Consider the following 22,185-nt stretch of genomic DNA (forward strand, 5'->3'; position numbering starts at 1 on the left):
AGCTACTCAGGAGGCTGAGGCAGGAGAATTGCCTGAACCCAGGAGGCGGAGGTTGCGGTGAGCCGAGATCGCGCCATTGCACTCCAGCCTGGGTAACAAGAGCGAGACTCCGTCTCAGAAAAAAAAAATAAATAAATAAATAAATAAAATAAAATAAAATAAAAAAATAACTCCCTTTTCAGGCATTATCCCATTTCTTGATCAAGGTTGCAAATAACTCAAACATTTATTTCAGGTCTGTGTGCATAATGACACTGCTTCAAGGAGTTTAGAGGTTGCCTAGCCAGTATAAATATTTAGTTCCTAAGTCTAGAGGCATCTTTCAGTGAAGACCCTGTTCACTGCACAGGTATCTTTGAGCATGTGATAAGAACTCCAATGTTAGGAAAAGAAGGAGGAATGAGAGGGAGTTGTTCCCAGGTATCTCCTGGTTCCAGCAGAGATAGGTGAGTGAAAAGAATTGGAAACATACCTGGTGCAGGTACAAGATAATGCTCAATGCCAGGGCCTTATTTATTCAGCAACCTGTTCTAGCATTTGTTTTTGAAGGGTTTAAGGATCCCTGACTGACAGAGCTACACAAAAATGAAAAATCTTCTGGGCGTTGCATGAAAGCTTTTCATATTACTTCACAGCTATATTTATGCAATTAGAAATTGCTTTGTCCAATGTCCTATATAGTTTTAGTTATATAATTCAACTGAAGGTTTAGCATAAATTAAATTTGGTGGAGTCTGAATTAACCAACCACTATAAAAATGCTAATATTTTCACAAAATAACTCATCTGGCTGAGTCACATAGCACAACAAAATATTCTCAGCCTAATATATATATATACATTATATATATACATATATGCACACACACACACACACACATACTATGTTATACCACTAAGAGACCCCAGTTTACAGCTCATATCCTAGAAGTATGATTCTGAGTGACATTCATATGGCTGGTCTCATTAAAGGGAGATATTTTCCTCAGCAGCTCAGGAAGGAACATTCTATGTGGGGAACATTTTCAAAGACTCGAATACAACTGGACAAAGTACAGCTTGAGCTCCAGGTCTGGAACAGACTTGGCAACACAGGCTAAAAGTGAAGCAACCTTTCCATTCCCTTTCCCAGGGTATCTGCCTCTCTAACTGGCATCTAACACACTTGCTCACCACTGTAGTCCTTGCAGCAAATATAGTGCCTAGCTCATGTGGGTGCTCAATAAATATTTATGTTGAACCAAATGATTTCAGCTTTGTACAGTTTAATAACTCATTCTTCTAGTTCTGATTACACAGAGTCTCTAAAGGAAAGACTCTAAGTTTTTGAATTCTGTTATAATCAAGGTCCCTTCCCCAGCAACCTGTCACTGGGATGTTTTCTGGACACCGAAAAGTAAGAAATAAATAATTTAGAATCTCCCTGAACAAAACTATTGTTTAGGAGCAAAGATAAACAGTGGCATAAATAGTACCTTGCTATGCAACTGCACATCAATGTTCTCGATCTCAGACATAAAGATGTCTAATTCAGTGCATTTTAAAATGTTCATTCTTTCAAGGTGGGGTTTAATACTGATCAAAACATGTGGCATACCCCTTTTAATATTGTTAATCTCCATACAATAACATTAGGTTTAGTTAAATAACTTAACTCCTTGGAATAACAAGAGTGTTGTGCTATGATATTTTCTGCATTTGTCAGTATTTCATTATAATAGGCTCTACTTTCAAAATCATAAGCCAACCTAATACATGCAAACTATATAAAACCATTAAGAGAGAGGACAAGTGATTGACAAAAACAAAACAGTGGTTTTTAAATTTTTTTGTACTCTTACTTTATGAGTTTATAAATGCTTATACCAAGATAAAGCGGCTTGTTATGTGTTTCACCTCCATAGTAGTGTCAAATAAGAAATAAGTCATTTAGAATCTCCTCGAACAAAACTATTATTGTCTAGGAGCAAAGATAAACAAGTTTAAAATCAGCTATTAACTCTTGTCAGCCAAACAGGAAATACATTGACAGAATACTTCAGTAAATATTGACCCAAAGCTTTACTTTAAATCATATGATGCTTCTTACTGCTGCCTCAATTCCAGTGACTTTAAATTCCATATGATGTAACACAGCCAGTAGGGAACAAATATGTCCTTCTTTGAACTATGACAAAAGTCAAAACAGAGAAACAGAAATGTTAAGAAGAGGATAAATCCATAAAACCCATGAATTATGCTAACTTCTCCATTTCAGAAGCCTATCCACAATGCCAACTGCTTCTCTGACCAAGGGTCTTTTGAAAAAATAGTAACCATCTTCTATCTGTGATGCTATGAAGACTGGGGCCAAAGAATCCACAAAACTGTTAAATGAATAGCTAATGAAAGATATGAGCTTAGGTTAGGGACAAAGCAGAAAAACAATGTTAGAAATAACTTAGAAAAAAGAAGACTTAGTTCTTCATGTATTACATAGTATGTCAATGGTAAAGATGTATATGTATGTTGCTACCTTGAAAACTAAAATTAGTTCTGTTCTCATTATGGAGACTATATGTAGAATGGACCTGGAAAAACCTGAAAATGTGAAGAGGACTGAACTGGCTGGCATCTGTGCATCTTTATCTATGAAAACACTCCTCAGAGACTTAAATGACAGAGAACAAATTAGTCAGCTTCTTCTAAAATACAGTAGCCTCCCCTTATCCTCAGTTTCACTTTCTGCAGTCAACTGCAGTCCAAAAATACTACATACAATTAGATATTCAGAAAGCAAGATACCACATTTACATAAAAGTTATTTCAGTATATTGTTATAATTGTTCTATTTTATTATTAGTTGTTGTTACTGTGCCTAACATACACATTACACTTTATCACAGGTATGTATGTATAAGAAAAAACATAGTATATATAGGATTTGGTACTATCCACGGATTCAGGCATCCACTGGGGATCTTGGAAGGTGTGCCCCTCAGATAAGGGGGACTACTGTAAACAGAAAAGGACAACGATTCAAATGGTTAAAAACTGAAATCTTGAAAGTTATCCTTTACCATAGATTAAAATATATGATCTGAGCTGAAAGAATGGCAAGAAATGGAGACAATATTTCTCTTCTGTTTCTAGCAGATATTTTCAATGTTAAACATAGCTTTAAAAAAAAATACAACCCTCTTTTAAGGGCTTAAACCAGGGTAGCTGTGCTGATTAGCTTAAGTGGTTAGTTCACAGTACCAAGGACAGGGTTTCAATCTCACTCTTCTCAGTTGTCCTGCCAGAGATTGTTCTTTCAGACCAGGCCAGCCATTTGACAGATATAAGCCACCGGCCCCAAGGAACACAAGCCAGACAGTGGTGGTCAGTTGACAGATATAAGCCATTTGACAGTTATATGCCACCGGCCCCAAGGAAGTCAAGCCAGACAGCAAACCTTGAGCGTCACTGGTAAAATTAAGTAGGTGTCCTACTGCATCATTTCCATACACAGAAAACCATAGAAACACATTCTCTTTTTCTTAAGAGTCATTTTTCAACTATCAATACCTATGACGTTTAAAAATATTTTCAGAGGAAAATTAATTTAGCAACTAGAATTTATAATGGTACCATTTATTATCATTATTTGTTCTTCATTCAAGTGTCACCTTACCAGAGAATTCCTTGCCACTCTCATTTCCTTAATCGGCTTTTCTTCTTAGTACTTTCCACTGACTGATGTTATAGTAAATATTTATTTACTTATTTATTGGACATGGAGTCTCACTCTGTTGCCAGGCTGGAGTGCAGTGGCACAATCTCAGCTCACTGCAATCTCCACCTCCCATGTTCAAGCGATTCCCCTGCCTTAGCCTCTCAAGTAGCTGGGGCTACAGGCATGTACCACCAAACCTGGCTAATTTTTTGCATTTTAGTAGAGATGGGGTTTCACCACATTGGCCAGGATGGTCTTGATCTCCTGACCTCATGATCTGCCCACCCCAGCCTCTCAAAGTGCTGGGATTACAGGGGTGAGCCACTGGACCTGGCCTTAAGTATTTATTTATTTGGTGTCTGCCTCTGCCGACTGGAATGTAAGCTGCCTGACAGAGCAAGGCCTTAGCTTGGTATGTGTTTCTGGTGTATCTTCAGGGCCCAGAACAGGGCCTGGCACACCCACATCTGCTGAACAAACTTTTGATGAATTCTGTCACATATTTATTACAGGAGTTTAATTCATGGGTATCTTTAACAGGACATCAAAATCAGTAGATCATTTACAAGCCAAGAACATATGGCTAACTATTGAACCAGAATTTATTTGTTGCCTATAGACTGCATCCTACATAGCAAAAGAACTCAAGACTTCAGACATGGCCCTTCCAAGTTTCAAAGGTGTGCAACATCTTCACCATTTATTTCCATGGGATTAGTCAGTGTGGGTGACAAACTGACACTGAACACAAGGCAGTGGGACTGCCTAATAAACTCATTCTCAGTAATAAAATCTCAAATTATCAAAACCAGTGTCTTTCTCAATCAGACTATGAGAAATGAGTGCCAGATCCTTTTGATTTGGGTAGGAAAAGATAAAAGATACAAAAATAAAAAAGAAAAGAGAAATTAGTACCAGAGAAAAGAAATAGAACAACAATATACTTATAAATTAAAGCTTTAAAAAAAGCTACAGCTTATTTTTCAACTCCAATTAACTAAACTAAAATAAACTAAATAAAACAAACATAGAAATAAACTAAAATTTAAATGGATAATGTATAGACTACACGCATACCCTTCCATTCTCTCTCCCATTGCTGAACTTAAAAATTAATGAATTAGATTATCTAGAAAGTAAAAGGACAAAAGCAATAGGAAGGTTACAATAAAGGCCATGGATAAACAATGTAATCTCTGGAAGAATTCCCAAATCTCAACCCTTTAGCACAGTGGACTACTGTACTATTCCATCCCCTTTAGATGTATATGTATTTATTTGAGGCCATGTGCAGCAGAAAAATCTACCCATTCACAATCATACTGCTAGTTAGTGACAGTACCAGACCTGCAACTAAGGTCTCTGAACTCAAAGTTTTCTCTACCATATTCTGCAGTCTTTGCATTCAGAGAGAAATATGAAGAAACTATTTTAATTTTCATGCCCTAAATCAAACTTTGCCCACTCCAGTGTGAAATAACAAAAGTACCAGAAAAGAAATCAGAAGGCTTGGGATTTCATCCTGGTTCAATATTACCAACTAGTTCCATTACCTTGGGCAAGCTACTTCACCTCTCAGAGTCTCAGAAAGGGTTAGTCTGATATAATTTCCAAGCTTCAGCCATTCACAGACTACGTTAATAATTTTGGCCACATTCATGCTGTTAATTTACTTGATATGTCACTTTAAATGAATGCACAGTTTTAAAATGTAAGTAACTTTAGTCCTGTCCTAAGCAATATTTATGAAATTTACATGTTCATATAATATAGATTTTTCTAATTTACATTAAACCATGTAAATGATAATGTGTTCCCACTTACCATAAATCACATCTTGGAAAGCATAAAATATTTTTAAGGTCCTTCATAGCTCTAAAACTCTAATATGCTAATTAAGTCTCACAGTTTTGCTATCATAAAAACAGATGTATAAAAAAGTTAAAAAGTATAATCCTATCATCATGAGTTACGTAATGAGTACCCCCACCATATTCCACATGGTCACAAAGTTGGCTATTTCCCTAATACAATTATTCCTTCACTTTTACTTTAGGGTTCTTATATAGAAAAATTATTCAGGCCACTGAATTAAAAACTGGAGATAAAAACCAAGAGAAACAGAGTAAATCGCTAAATAAAAGGGATATATATGTGTATTTCTTAATTCAATGAGGTCCAGTAAATAAAATAGATTTGCTTCTCCGGATTCTAAACAAAAAGTTGACCCCCATCCGCCAACTTTCTCTTTCCCACTACTCAATCTTCATTTTCCTCAGTCTCCAAAACCTTTTTAAGAAGATACTAGAGCCTCCCTAAGAGAACTGAGTTATGTGTGAGAAACAAGACACAAGTACACGGAAGTGTCACTGGCTGGTATACACTATTTAGTAAAAACAACTTTTTTAAGGTTCTCAAATTATCAAGAACTATCACTGCTTTTCATACCTGAACCAGCCAGATGCCATCTTTTGTGTCTTCTACAAGCTCATAGAAGTGCATTTCACCACTGAAATTGGTACTAGAAACAGATTCGGATGCTTCTTCTTCCTTGAGAGCAGAATAGAGCTCACCCTCCATCAAGTCACCTGAAGAAAGGAAAAGAATAATACTAATAAGGTTGCAAAAATCCTAGATTCCCAATTTCAGTAATTCCATTTTTTACACTGTTACGAATCATGTTATTGTACTTTCAACTGTATTCTAGAGACAAGAACTACTAGTAGAACCTGAGTACACCCACTTAAGAGTCATACATTCAGTAAGTATGTAGTAAGAACTTACTGTGTTGTCAGGCAAAAGTGAACAAAATAGACAAAAATTCGTCTTTTATAGAATAGGGCTTAGTGGGGTTATCACATAATTATTAGGAAATTACTGAATTTGTACCAGTCCAAAAAGGCATCACCTTATTAATTATTTAGCTTTGTGTATGACATATCCAGGCTTCATACACATTTTTAAACAGTATGGCTTATATGCTTCTTATTTAAAAGATTTAGAATTGGGTTCACAGAATTTGTCATCAGCCCTGCTTAAAAGAGCAACAGGGTTTGTATGACTTGGATGTTAGAACTTTACCTGTTAGAACAAACTCCACATTCATATACAAATTTACAGTGTAAATTTGTATCATTAAACAAATTAACATCAAATGTACCATTAAACAAAAGGAAAGGAAAACACTAAGGTCAAATTATTTTAACTTTCACCTTAAATATTAAACAGTGAGAAGCCAAGCACTGCACCATGATAGCAGCAAAACCATTCACATATCTTAAACTGCCATACCATGAGTTTTCTGCCATAAAATGTGTGATTTGAGTCATACTTTTGTGGGCTGTGCATCTTTAAGTTATATGGGGACTCCTAATACATTCAAAGTGCCAAGTATTTGCAGGCCCAAAAGAAGGCAATAATAAATAGCAGTCAAAAGAAAAAAATATGTGTGATCAAACTATTTTCCATAAAAAATGATTTGGTTTTAGCAGTTAAGACACTTCTCATCTCTAAACCAAGAGAGTTTATTTATTAGAGATCTTACTCTAGTTACTCTATTTCTTCCCCCTATAGTAGAAATAAGAATCACCATAAACCAGTCAGTAAACAAGGGACAAGAATAATACATGATTTTATATTTTCTCTCAAGAAACATTTATCGATTTTGCAGAGTGGGTTCCTCTCCTCTACCCTAATAGTGAGCTATGAGTTTTATAATCCGAAACCTACAAATATCCAAGTGTTAAACTACTAACAAGTTCATATTCTTGTCTATCACACTACATGTCTACAGAGTACTAAAGAAGGAAAAGATTTGTCTTGTAAAAGACACAGCTGACAGAAATACCTGAAACAACAAAAAAGATAACCATCAGTTTCAACTGCTTCCTACAGCAACCCAGAAAGCCTTTCTCAAATTACATTCTACTTTCAGGAAGCATATCCAAAGATATACTTTGTACAGCAGTTAAAAAAATTAACCATATTTCTCACCCAGTGCTACCAAAACCAACAATTACTAAAAACACATTCTTTAAGACTTTAATATTCTCTCAGCACTATTTCACTTCTATTTCTCAACCCATTAAACGATGCAAGGGTGCCTGTGACACAGAAGACAAAAAAAAATTTTTTTTACATCCAAGATGCAAATTTTAAAAAATCCGAACAAAAATATAAACCCAAACAAAGCAGGCATTTATACAATATGTTCGCTTTATTTTCACCAAACTTAAAGTCTGAAAAGCTAATAATACTGTATGGTGTACACTGTCTATATCCAAACTCATGATTTAATATTTAAATCCTAGGCCCAAGTGCCTCTGATAGTAAGTATTCCAAAGATGTATCCCTACTCTGGGTATCTTACTATTACTATCGTAACAAATATTGCTATTGACAGACAACATTTTTGAGTTTTTCTTATGTTTTTATGAACTCAACTGACAATGCTTTCCAGTTTGTAACCCGTTGATATTCCCAAATTTTGAGAAAATCACTCAACTTAGTAAACAACGCTAAGAAGCTACACTTAAAACTGTCATTTTACGATAACCTTTTTAAGGTTATCCTTTTAGGATACACCAACACCCCTCCAAATAATTTCAGCCTCCTCCTCAAAGCTGGGATCCGCATACTTGATTGTAGAAAGCTGGACAAAGAAATCTGGGCAGCTTTAACCCTTCTAGGGAAGGCCTCACTCTGGGAGAACAGCCAGGTACCAGGAGTTACAGGTCGTCCCCTCTTCCAGGTGGAGGGGACCCTAGGGGAAGCCCGATACTCGCCTGACTTTTCCACCAGCTCCCGGACATCCTTCTTCTCCGGCAGCCCTGAGTAGCCCAGCCCCCGGCACTCCAAAATGGTCTTCAGCTTCTTGAAGCTCAGCGCCACCGGATCCACCAGCTGGGTGGCAAAGATGCCAGTTTCATACCACACAATGGCCTCAAAAAACCTGGCCAGGACGAACAGGACCAGGAAATAGAGGAGCAAGAAAAAAAGCTTCAGCCACATCTTCCCCGGAGTATCCTCTTTCCAGAGAGCTCGGAATACGCGAGAGAGAAGGGTCGAGGGCGGGGGCTGCGGCTCGGGGACAGCTTGGGCGAGGGCCCCGTGTCCACGCGCGGGCCGCCCGGCGCCGTCACTGGCCGGCCATGCCCCGCGGGGAGGCAGGTGATGGGATCCGCGCGGGCGTGAGGCGGCGACGAGGGACGCAGAGGCGCAGAGCCTCGCGCCTGGCCTCCCGGTCAGGAAGCGACAAAAATAAAGGGGAAAAACTCAAAACCCCCATCCATTAAGCACCGAAAAGAGAGGGGCGCGGGGAGAGCTCGCGGGGAAGAACGAAACTAGGGACGCGTCCCCGGTGGGGGACCCTGACCCAGGTGGCGGGTCGGCGGCACTCTGGTGCCGCGATCTCAAGGGGGAGGGGAAGAGACCAAAAAATAACTCAGATCCGCCCAGGAGGCGGGGATCCGGGCAGCAGGCCGGGGACCGAGGGGCTGTTAGGGGCCGGACTCCCGCGGCCGCGGGTCAGGAGGGGGCGGCGCTCGGCCGGGCCAGGCCCGGGGCCCAGCGCGCCAGGCGCCGGTAGGAGCGGCCGCCGCAGCGCCGCGCCCGACGTCCAGGCCCCAGGCCCCGCCGGCAGCCCAGGCTCCGCGAGAAGCGCGGCGGGCACGGCGGTGGCTCCAGGTTCGCTCGAGCCGGCGGACGGGCAGCACCTCTCAGCCGGGCGGACTCCGCGGCCCGACAGAGGATGGGGCGTCGCGGTCTCTGCAGAGGGAATCGGTCTCGGAGGGAAAAAAGCAAAAATAGGCCCTGAAGCTGTTCCTGTAGGCGGCTACTCGGCTGCCTCCCGGCCACGCAGCGCCTGCCCCGCTCCGATGGGCGGCGCCGGTCGCGGCCGCCGTCCCCAACACCCCCGCCACCTCAGGAGGCCGTGGCCTTAGCCCCCGGAGCCGTAGATCAGCCGCGGCTGCAGCCGGAGCCGAGACATAACAACTGACGTCGCGGCGAGGCGGGGCCGGGGCGGGGCCTGCATAGTGTGCCCGCAGGGGCCGAGGGCGGGGAATTCGAGGAGCCGCGGGGCTCGGGGACTGCTAGCGAGGGGTGGGAGGAGGGGCGGAGCCGCAGTCTGGGCGGGGCCTCCCCGCCGCGCCGAAAGCTGCCTCTCCGAGTGTCTTAGCTGCGTGGTCTCCCGTTTTTCCCTGCTGATGTTTAGCAATTGAGTTTGTCTGAGGATTGGTCTTTGGACTGTATCACTTTGTGTATTTTTTGTAAAGATAGAGCAGTTAATTATTGTCTTAAAATCGGTAAAAATAGAAGTGTACGTTTTATGAAGAATCCTGGTGAATAGGGAAAATTTTGGCACAGTTGATTTGAAATGGTAGAAGGTAAACCCAGAAAGCATATGTTTTGCCTTCTCTACATGAGAATGTGGCTTTGGACATGTGTGTTGGAGGAGGTTTGGCCAAAACGGGAGCTAGCGTTATACCAGGCCCAGTTGTCGCAACCAACAGCCTTTTCCCTCCGTCAGTCTCTGGGGTGTTAAAAGCCAGCTGTGGACTCCCTGAGTTCCTAGGACAAAGGTTGTTGAGTGTTGATACGTCCAGGTGCAAAGTTCTGGGTGTTTTATTTTATGGGTGAGTACCACCAGCAAGAGGAACGTCTATAAAATGAGTAACGTGGTCAAGCATGCGATACCCAGTTCTGTATTTATAAATTTAACCGACCTGAGCATACTCTTAAGTCAATCTCTGTGTCAGTCTTGAGGGAAGAAGGAATTGGGTTCATAAATTGAACAAAACAGCACTTTTTGATAAGGAAGGAAAAAAACACACACTAGGAATTACAGGGAAATGTTACCATTTGTGCAAAACGGTCAACTATCCGAAACTAGGTGTGAAAGTTTTAGGAAGAAAGGGAGCGTGATCCCAGATCGTGGAGGAAGTGAGGAACAGGAAGTAAAGGCATTTCAGTGCCGGGCTAGTGGTGGAGGAATTGGAAGGGAGTGCGCCCAGGGAACGTTGAGAATCAGAGGAGATGTAGGAATGTCCAGCCAGCTCTTGGACACTGCCTCTGTGTCTTTAGTTTCCATGTGGCTTTGTTCTCATGGCTGGCAGACCAGTGTGGGAGACTGTTAATTCATTCTAACAAGACTGGTCCTGACATTTCAGAATCCTTGGGCGTGTCACGGTGACCCTGTGATGATATTGTTCAAACCTTGACACTTACGGTGATGTCCCTCACCTCAAAGGAATGTATGTACTCGCTAGTGAAGAGAGACTAAATCAACCTCAAAAATACAGAAGAGGGATGGGCAGGGAAAGTTGGTGTATGAGCTGAGGGTGGAACCAGTCAGGCCAGAGTTCCAAATTGGAAAAATCATTAGAGTGTGGGAGGAATTAGAAAGAAGGAATTAAGGAACTCTTGAAATTTCTTGTTTGTTTCAACTGCCTCCCATCCCAACCCCTTTGCTTTGTTTCATTCATGGTTTAACCCACAGGAAGGAAAAAAGCATTGATAAGAGAACACATTAGGTCATCTGAATATGAGAGTATGGGCAAACACATTCTCGGTGGTGGTGTACAATGTGAGTTAGAAGCCCCAGGTGAAATACATGCTTTTTGGCACGGTAATCTCTCTTCAGGAAATTTATCCTGAGGAATAATTGGTCATAGGCACAAAGATGTATGTATAGATGCCGGGCGCGGTGGCTCAAGCCTGTAATCCCAGCACTTTGGGAGGCCGAGGCGGGTGGATCACGAGGTCAAGAGATCGAGACCATCCTGGTCAACATGGTGAAACCCCATCTCTACTAAAAATACAAAAAATTAGCTGGGCATGGTGGCACGTGCCTATAATCCCAGCTACTCAGGAGGCTGAGGCAGGAGAATTGCCTGAACCCAGGAGGCGGAGGTTGCAGTGAGCCGAGAGTGCGCCATTGCACTCCAGCCTGGGTAACAAGAGCGAAACTCCGTCTCAAAAATAAATAAATAAATAAATAAAAAGATGTGTGTATAGAATTTCGTTGTTGTTGCAGAGTTAATGCTGGAAAGAAAAAAGGAAGAACCCAAATATCTAGTGACAGAGGATTGATCAAATACAGTATTTCAAATGATGAACCATGAAGCAGCCACTGAAAAGAAAAATGTAGACATGGTTATGGACATGGAACCATGTCCAAAACATAGTGTTTGGTGAAAAAAAGCAGGTGACTAACTGTGAAGTTCGTGCCATATGATCCTGTTTTTGTATTTGTGTTACAAAAAGTCAGAGATGTATACACTAAAGTGTTAAGTGTATTCACCTCTAAGTGATGGAATTTAGAATATTTAATTTTTCCTTTTGTGTTCTATCTCTATTTTATTACATTTTCTGAAATAGTCATGTATTATTTCGTAATCTCAAACAAACAAACAGAAAAACAAAAACCACTAGGACTGGTTTCCTGGTCTGGAGGTTTAGCAGCAGGGATTTATCCTCTGGGACTCCGAAGGTGACAGGGGCTGAAGGTGTGGGTTGTCTTCCTGTGAGGGTGATTTCAGTTTCCACTAAGCCTAGCTGGGCAGACTAATTAGAATTGCTTTTCAAAGACAGAAGAATGTTTAAATTATTCATTGTTTTTCATAATCTGTTTTTCTAATAGTTAGGCTATTAATCTGGGTTATTGATTTTATATCTCAGATTCTGTTCATTTGTAGGATGGCTTAAATGCCTTATCATTTGAAACTGTGGCAAGAGTGTGCAAACTGTAATTACAGGGCCTGGTCCAGTGGTCTAGTGTCACCTTGGTAGGCAATCAGAAGACCTCCCTAACCTCATTTTTATCATCTTTACAATGGGATAGGATGCTTACTCTATGAAGCTGTTGTAAGGATTAAATGAGTGAGCGACTGTAAAAAGTGCTTCGAAACAGACGCATTGCTTGTATTTAATTTAAAATGAAGAATTAGTTTTTGGATACATTCTAATGTACAGAGGTAAAAATTTTAGAAAACAAGAATTAGTTTTGGGGAAAAAGAAAATTAAAGTCTTTGGCTGAGTTTGATGAACCAGGGTTATTTTATTTAAGGTCCAAAGAGCCTTCTTTTTTTGTTTCACTTTTTTCAAAATGTCAGACAAACATAGTTTAAAAAATGAAGTAGTGCTTCAGAGCTACATACAAAACTGGGGCAACTTTGGGAGTAAGAGGGGCAACAGTAATAAAATTATCCCAGACTAGGAAGGAAAAATGGAGACTGTCCCTGACAAACCCTACTTGTTAACACACACACACACACACACACACACACACACACACACACACACACGCCAGAAGAGGTGGCTCACCTGTAATCGTAACTTTTTGGGAAGCCAAGGCGGGAGGATTACTTGAGTCCAGGAGCTCCAGACCATCCCGGGCAGCATAGTGAAACCCTGTCGCTACAAAAAAATACAAAAAGTAAAAATAAACTAGGTATGGTGGCACCCACCTGTAGTTCCAGCTACTGAGGAGGCTGAGGTAGAAGAATTGCTTGAGCCCAGGAGTTTGAGGTGGCTGCAGTGAGCTGTGATCCTGCCAAGGCAATGCAGCCTGCATGAGAGAGTGAGATCCTCTCTCAAAAAACCAAATGAAACAAAACCATATCCCCTGTTTTTCCCTACCATCTCTGATTCCCATTCCTCAGAGACACTGCCTTCAATTATTTTAGCAATTTTTTCATGTTTACCTCTATATTTCCAAAGAATAGGTTTTAACTGCTTTTCTTGATTTTTCTACTTTATACATTATCTATTGATTTCTTACTAAGGACAATGAGGAATTCTTTTATGCCCTCTATTCACACATCATTTCCCTCCCCTCATTCCCAACATGATTATGTTATATATTCATCTTTATATTAATATGCCCATATAAATCTTGTTCACAGCTCAACCATATAATTTGTTTCCTTTCTTGTGCAATTGTTCATTGCCCCTGGAATTAATAATTAACTCAAATTTTGGTTTGTTCTATTTTCTATGGCCCCAGCCACTTATTCATCCCCAGACTCTCTGAACTCTAAAATTACTCAAACAGCTAATCTATCAGTTTCATATATTATTGGAAATAAACCTTCTGTCCTCAGTCCTCCCACTCCAGGTCAGCCTGGTTCCTGTCCAGAGCACCCCACAGCTGTAGTCTCAGGACTTCTGACCTCTTCTCTTCTGTGCTGGATTCTCTGTTTTCTTGATCCCATGATTGCACTTTAGTTCTTTCATTTTCTTGTTTCCATAAACACATCCACTTTTACAGTAGCTTAGTAAGAAAGTGGGCATGGAAAAATAAAATAAAAAGTAAAAAAAAAAAAAAAAAGCAAGTGGGCACGGAGATAAACTTTGGAGGCCTTACCTATCTAAAAATTCCTTCATTGTATCCCCATTGTATGGGGGTTTTTTTTCCCCCCAAACTTAGAGAAGACTTGACTTGCAGGAATATTATAAAAAGTGTCCTTACCAATTCACCAATTGTTAACATTTTGCCATATTTGTTGAATTACATCTTTTCTCTAGATTGTAAGTGCATACTTTTTTGGGAACCATTGGAGAGTTAGTTGCAGTTATCCTCACGTTGGATTATAGTTTGGCCAAGTATAGAATTCTAAATTGGGCATAATTTTCCCTCAGAATTTTGAAAGCATCGATCTACTGGCTTTTGGCTTCTGTTGTTGCTGTTGGAAGGCTAGCATCATTCTGATTCCTGCCCTTTAAAAGTGACTTGTTTGTTCTATCTGTATGTTTTTTGCATTTCCTTTCATCTTTGGTGTTCTGAACTTTTATGATGTACCTTAATGCAAATTTCCTTCCCTTCATTGTGTTGAGTACTTTCTATTGAAAAAGAAAGTACTGGGATAGGAGAGGGGCAAGTCCCATATTTGGCAACTCATGACATTCAGTTCTTGGAATTTCTTTGATAATTTCCTCTGTCCATTTTCTTACTTTTCTGAAACTCCCATCAGCCAGATGTTGGAACTCCTAAATTGATCCTATAATTATATTCTCTTTTTTCTCCAGTTTTTTTTTCTTTGACATTCATTTCACTTTCTTTTTTTCTTTTTTTTTTTTTTTGCCCCTTCTACTAAATTATTTTTTTTTAGAGACAGGATTTTGCTCTGCCACCCAGGCTACCGTGCAGTGGTGCAATCATAGCTCACTCTAGCCTTGAACTCCTTGGCTCAAGTGATACTCCTGGCTCAGCCTCCCAGGTAGCTGGGACCACAGGCATGCACCCTCATGCTCAGACAATTTTAAATGTTTTCTCTTGTTGAGAAGGAGTCTTTTGTACTGCCTAGGCTGGTCTTGAACCCTTGTCCACAAGCGATCCTCCTACCTCAGCCTTCCAAAGTACTGGGATCACAAGCATAAGCCACTATGACTGCCTAAATTTCTAATTTTGTCTTTACTCCTTTTTAATTTTCAAAAGCTCTTTCTTGTTACTAGGATGTGCCTTTTCTATGGCATCCTATTCTTTTTATGTATACAATATATTTATTCTCCTATCTTTCTGAAGATGTCAAGTATAGCGGTTCCCCCTGAGGTTTCTTTTGTCTTTTACATTGCCTCTGTATTCATTTTCTATTGGTTTACTTTCAACTTTGCCTTTCACATTAAAGGGTCCCTTTAATTGCTTGGTAATTCTTGGCTCTCTGTTCACAGATCCATAAACATGAGGCACTGAAAAGCTCATTGGAAATTCTCTGAGAGTGAATGGGGCTCACTGCAGGTGAAGGAGAAAAGCCCAGCCCATTTCCCTGGGAGGATCTATGCGTCCTTTCTCCAAGCTGTTCTCTTTCTTAAGAGAGGAATCCTGCCTAGAGAGTTCAAGCATGGCTACCAGAATTCCAGGACTGAGTGGGAAAGGAGCTGGGGTTATCAAGTCTTGGCCATCAGGCTTGTGCTTAATCCCACGGTTTTCAGTAGGGTGTCTCATCTCCTTGCTTAGCTCTGAGCTAGAAGAACCAATCTGTTCACTTCAGAGGATAAATCTCCCACCTTCCCCTGGGGTAGGAGAGGGGCAAGTGCCTGGCTGCGCAGGGCCCAACCGTACTGTATGAGACTTTGAGCAAATCCTCAATTTTGGGCCTCACCCTCCACCCTGGGCTTCTAAAGTGCTATGCTTCAATTTCTGACTTTTCCTGGGTTCTGTGGCACTAACTGATTAATGTGGCAGAGGTCATGCCATGGGTCCAGCATGTCATTGTGTCTTCCCAGGAGTCTAAACGGATCATAGCTTATAGCCTTTCTTGAAGTCAGATTGGATAAGTGACTGAATTGTGATTAGTGGAAGTGATGTCCACCCCTTTCAGACCTGGTGCTAAAAAACAGCCTCCAGCCCTTTCTAGATTCTGTGGCCAGGGAGTGGGGTGGGCCCAGAGCACAGCCCTGAGACCTTTGCTCTATGGCAGGCTCTTTAAACTAGGGATGAAACAGTTGGGTCCTTCCGCCCCTGGGATTTGTTCTCATCTTTAGCTGAGATATACATATTTCTCTCACACACAGGCACACATACATGCATATGTATTTGCTATAGAACTCTGTGCATCCAAGACACAATTCCAGAGTACCAGGGGAGCAAGACCGAGTTGGGAGCATAGAAAAAACAAATCCTTCACTACTTTGCTTTCTGTGGGGGCAAAGAGAGTAGCAGACAGAGGCAAAGGAAAAGACCCTATTGTCTTCATTTCAGTCTCTAATTCCATTATCAAGAACACATTTTGGTTTAAAAAAAAGTGTAAAAATAACTAGAAATGGTTTTTTAAAAAGGCTAGAAATATGAATCCTACTTAGATAGATGGGGTGGGTTGGTTTATTATCTTAGATCTGGCTGATGAACACAGCTAGGCACAGATTTTAGGCAGGTAAGTAAGCGATTTTAAGTCTTATATCAAATATTTGATATTTCCCATTTGGGAACATAAATTTAATTTCATTAGTGACTAATAATAAAGAGTATGATATGGGTTTCCCTTGACCTAGAGAATCTCACCCTTCAGCAGTTGACCCTGGGGGCTCTTTACCAGTTCCACAACTGTTATGAGTTGAAGCCAGGAGGTGCACACATACACCCTGCCACCTACAGTCCCCCTGGATTCTCCCCTCTTGGCCCAAGCTCCTCTTCCCTTTTCTAGTCCTTTCCTCCCACATTTCTCACACCTACACAAGCCCACTTCCGGGGAATCCTCTAAACAGTTAAACAAAGATCATTGAAAATTCATACAATCAATTTCTGTATTCCCAGACTGAGTTACATTTTGAAAGCTTACCACCGGGCAGTATATAACTGTATCATTTACAGTTGATTTGAATATGGCATTTATGGTCAATAAGAAAGGAGAGTTAAGATTAAGCCATTAGCACGCAGCTACCTACTACGTTAGTGCTGTGAGAGAATCCTACTTGCCCCAGAATGCCTTCTCCAGGCACATCCCCTGCTGCGATTGTGAGCCTCTTTCCTGTCCTTCCTGTGTGGAAATGACCCTGTTGACTGACTCCCCACAGAATTGGTCCCAAGCTGCTTTTTCCAGTGCATTAAGGCCATTATCTGCAGGAATGAGCAATGCCAACTGCTTTATTCCGAGCTGTATCTGGTGCTCGAGCTGGTGTCTTCAAAAGGAGGACTGTCTTTTCACCAGAGAGATACCTGCAGAAACTGGCTTTCAATAAAGCTGAAAGGAATGCATCCTGGGGCAGCTCTCTTTGTACATTGCCATCCCGATAATAAACAGCTATTCTACTCTGGCCAGCCAGCCTGCCAGCTAGCTTTTTGTGTAATTTCCTTGAAGATGAGGTTGCCAAAAGGAAGAACACACGGTATCAAAACAGAAAGCTACAAGACTGCAGTTATGGGAGGTGATGGTTAGTCACACAGTTTAATAATCTCAAATTCCTAATTTCTCATTTCCCTTTTTCCAACCACCTTTTCCCATGCACAGTCAAGAAATCATAGTAGGGCTGGGTGCAGTGGCTCATGCCTATTATCCCAGCACTTTGGGAGATCAAGGTGGGTGGATCGCTTGAGGTCAGGAGTTTGAGACCAGCCTGGCCAAGATGGTGAAACCCCATCTCTACCAAAAATACAAAAATTAGCCAGGCATGGTGGTGCATGCCTGTAATCCCAGTTATTCAGGAGACTGAGGCATGAGAATAGCTTGAACTTGGGAGGCAGAGGTTGCAGTGAGCCAAGATTCCACCACTGCACTCTAACCTGGGCAACAGAACAAGATTCTGTCTCAAAAAAAAAAAGAAAAGAAAAGAAAAGAAAAGAAAAAAACTATATCAGTGGTTGGCAGCTTCCTCTATAGAAAACAGTCACCAGTGCTATCTTCTTCCAACACCATCACTTAGGACTCCCTGAATAAACACTTTGAAGGCAAAGGTAAAGAAAGGTGGAATAAGCAAATAAGAAGTCATTGTTCCTCCTGGAGTGAATAATTCCCTCCTCTGATTGCCTGAAGCTACAATGACACATGGTCTAACCATGGGACAGCAGGACTGGCTATATAATTTTCCAAACCAGTACAAAATAAAAATGCAGGAGGCCCTTGTTCAAAAGTGTAGGAAGAAAAAGTGCCATTAAAAGTGCTAAAATATAAAGCTTTTCCTTTCTTTTGCCATCTCTTGACCTGTCGGCCATGGTGTGCTTTTAAAATTTGCTTTTTAATATAGCTGGCTTTTGAGCAGGGGACAATCCCAGGGCAAGTGTGAATCCTCGCAGGCTCAAGAGCCCCCTCCATCCAGCCGCAGGCTAATGCTTGGTGCTGGGCAGCAGATGGTTGGCCAACTTGCAGCAGATGGTTGGCCCTGAAGGGATCGCAACCTCAGTGCCAGGACAAGCTCAGTGCCTGGATTGGGAGTAGGCCAGAGGCCAGTTGCCCCCAAACAGTTGTGCTACCAGGCCCTGCTGCAAACAGCCCCTGGATGCCCAGCCTCGAGTCTCGCCGGGTGCAACCCCAGGTCCCTGTTGAAGGCAAAGGATCACAGCAGGACATTACACCCCAGTCCCCACCTCTGTCAGACATAACCCAGTTGCCATCCCAGGTAAAAGCAAGGAGGTGCCATAGTGAGGGGAGCAGATGTGGAGAGGGGGTAGCTGGGCAAGGTCCCAGGACCCAGGCAATGGAGAACAGGCTGCCAAAGACCTATTCTCAGGGAGGTGAGGAGCTGGCAGCAGGCAGAATTGCCTGTGCTCCAGTGTTCATCGGACTTCACTTGCAAAGCACAAATTCAAAGCTTAAATTATTAAGAATGTCAAGACAGCAACTTCAGAGCATTAAACTCCAAGCATGCAGGGCTCTTCTAAACCTGGGGCTGTGTGCAGCTGCACTGTTCCCACACCCATGAAGCCCATCCTTTGCAACCAAATTATAGAAATCAGTGAAGGTCCAGAAAATGTGTGTGTGTTTAAAAACATATTTGTGGCATTTCTCACACGCTGCCTTGTACATAGTCTTATTTCTTTACTACCCTCTTCCCTTCCTGGATACCATCTGCATGGCCTAGCTCCTGCGCTTTTAAGCTAATCTCTGGCATGTTAGAGCCCCTCTCTAATCCTGATCTGTAAATCAGAAACAATAACAATGATCTCACAAGAGTGCTGTGAGGACCAAACGATGTAAGGCTTAGAAGGCATTCAGCCCAGTGCCTGGCACATGTTTCATACTTGCAAATGTAAAAACATACACACACACATATATATGTGCCCACATAAACTGATAGGATGCATCTTTGCTATGACACATAGGGACAGTACCAGAGTACATAGACGATACTTAATAAGTCTATTTTTCAGGCAAAAGAACTCAGGGTGAACATATTTTTAAGTGTCAATCTGGCTAATGGATATTTTAAATGAAATATAGTGCAAATGTAAGTCTATTAAGTTAAAGAGAGACTAAAAAGGCTTTTTCAAAAATTCAAGCCATTATGGTAGAGTAATTCCAAACGTAAGCTCAATTTAATTAAGCACATGGCAAAAATAAAGTCTTAAAAAGCCTGATAAATATAATACAGTATGAAAATTAGGTTTTCTAAGGAAAGATGAAAGAGATTGGAATTGGTTAGCATAGAAAAGAGAAGGAGAACTTCGAGATAGCGAGATAGCTCTCAGTTAAAAGGGGGAGATTAAAGTGTACATTTTGTGGCCTGGCACCGTGGCTCATGCCTGTAATCCCAGCACTTTGGGACAACAAGGTGGATTACTTGAGCCCAGGAGTTTGAAACCAGCCTGGCCAGCATGGTGAAAGCCTGTCTCTACTAACAACACAAAAATTAGCTGGGTGTGGTGGCTCACACCTGTAGTCCTAGCTGCTGGGAAGGCTGAAACATGAGAATCGCTTGAACCTGGGAGGTGGAGGTTACAGTGAGCCGAGATTGTGTCACTGCACTCCAGCCTGGGTGACAAAGTGAGACTCTGTCTCAAAAAAATCAATCAATCAATCAATCAAGTGTACATTTTTTTCCAAAATTAGTTCATGTTTATTATAGAAATCTTAAAAAATACACATAAGCAAAAAGAAGAAAATGTTAAATATGCATAATCCCACCACTCTCATATAGCAAACAAGTTCATATAAACTGATTATCCAACTGTAAATGTAGGTTTGATAGCCTCAATAATTCTGGGCATTTTCATTTTTAAAAATATTTGTCAGTTTTGCAGCTGAAATGGTATCTCAGTGCTATTTTGACTTAAATACTTCTTAGAATAATAAATTACTTATTTCCCCATATGTTTATGTTCATATGTATTTTTCTTTTGTGAATTATCCATGTCCTCTTAGACCTTTGTTTTTGTTTTCTTTGAGACAGGGTCTTACTCTGTCACCCAGGCTGGAGTGCAGTGGTGCAATCATAGCTCGCAGTCTTGAATCCTGGGCCTGAGCAGTCCTCCCATTTCAGCCTCCGGAGTAGCTGGGACTACAGTTATGTGCCATCACACCCAGCATTTTAAAAGTTTTATTTATGTATTTATTTTTGCAGAGACAGGGTCTTGCTATGCCGTCCAGGCTGGTCCCAAACTCCTGGCCTCACACAATTTTCTTGCCTTGGCCTCTGAAAATGCGGGGATTACAGGTGTGAGCCACTGCACCTGGCTTAGACCATTTTTCATATCCTAAATGGATATAGCAAACATCCTACTTTGTTTTTCTCTTAAAAAGTTATAAATATTTAAAAGAACATATAAAAAGTACAGAAAATAATACAGCAGGTGCAGTGTTTCTATGTGTGTTTCAGAAGAAGGGGTCTGTCGGGGGGAGGGGGCGGGGATAGGGACTATATTAACATAATTTGCCATGTGGCTAGGAAAATAAGTAAATTGTCTTTTTTTTCCATACTGATGTGCAAAAGTGTTTTTGTACATTAAGGATGCTAACACTTTCATACGCTATGAAGCTTCAGCCTGGATATTTCTGATCAATTCATCAAGGTGACTACTGAGAACAGAAAAAAAGGAAATTCATTTAAATAAAAATAAACTTTTTTAAGCAAAGCATAGTGGCACATGCTTATAGTCCTAGCTACTTGGAAGGCTGAGGTGGAAGGATCCCTTGAGCCCATAAGTCCAAGGCCAACCTGGGCAAAAAAGCAAGACCTAGTCTCTAAAAAGTAAAATAAATAAATTTTAAAAATTTTTATTTGGATATGAAAAATAATTTCTTGACCATGAAAAGAATCAATTCAGGACTAATTTATCATTGTGAAGTCAGTCTCTAATCCATCATTTCCTGTCTAGAATTTACATTAAACTTCACGGGCCAGAACACAGGGGCTAGACAAAATGGTTGTTCACCCTTTCTTCTAGTTTAGTTTCTTTCTAAGTTTATTTTCTTATATTCCACAAAGTACTAATTTATAAAAGGTTTGCGTTACTTGCTTAATCTTATTTAACTTTTGATCCTCCCTATCACAGGCAAAACAAGCTGAATCTTTGCAGAAGTTTTGAGTAAGGGCTGCTAAGTCTACTATTATTTGGTGGTTCTGCAAATGAATGTTAATTCTGTTATGTAACAATTGGGACAAGTGCTTAATTTATTAAAAAACAGAGCTGGGTGATGTGGCTCATGCCTGTAATCCCAGCACTTTAGGAGGCCAAGGCGGGTAGATTGTTTGAGCTCAGGATTTTGAGACCAGCCTGAGGAACATAGTGAAACTCCATCTCTACCAAAAATACAAAAAATTAGCCAGGCATGGTGGTGTGCACCTGTGGAATAAGACATTTCTCTGAGAAGCCCTGGTTTCCTTTAATGGAGAATGGAATTTTGAAACCAAGATCTCAGTTCTAGGTGTGCTCATTGCTTCTGGGGTGTCATTGCTTCTAGGCTCAACAGAGAGAATTAAGAAATATATGTATGTTTGCACATACATATGCACACATCTACATTTATTTCTATACTTATGTATTTGCCTATATGTTGGAAACCAACAATCCACTCTGAAACCTTCACTGCCAATTGAACGCTATCAAGTTTATTCTG

General features: G+C 41.0%; 1 protein-coding gene across 4 annotated transcripts in view; it reads right to left on the minus strand.

Annotated features, from left to right (window-relative positions):
- Positions 1 to 9,684, minus strand: part of LOC116526889 (E3 ubiquitin-protein ligase RNF103) — a 115,297-nt gene extending 105,613 nt beyond the window's left edge. For all 4 annotated transcript variants that reach the window (XM_032243607.1, XM_032243606.1, XM_032243605.1 and 1 more), the window contains exons 1-2: positions 8,482 to 9,684; positions 6,146 to 6,285 (exon numbers count right to left, since the gene is read on the minus strand). In XM_032243607.1, the coding sequence (XP_032099498.1) occupies positions 6,146 to 6,285; positions 8,482 to 8,707 (366 nt within the window). In that variant the 5' untranslated portion in view covers positions 8,708 to 9,684. The remainder of the gene's footprint in view (positions 1 to 6,145; positions 6,286 to 8,481) is intronic.
- Between the last annotated feature and the right edge of the window lie 12,501 nt (positions 9,685 to 22,185).

The sequence above is a fragment of the Sapajus apella genome, unplaced genomic scaffold (genome assembly GCF_009761245.1).
Source record: "Sapajus apella isolate SASKATOON/1434 unplaced genomic scaffold, GSC_monkey_1.0 scaffold52, whole genome shotgun sequence".
In the NCBI taxonomy this organism is placed as follows: domain Eukaryota; kingdom Metazoa; phylum Chordata; class Mammalia; order Primates; family Cebidae; genus Sapajus; species Sapajus apella.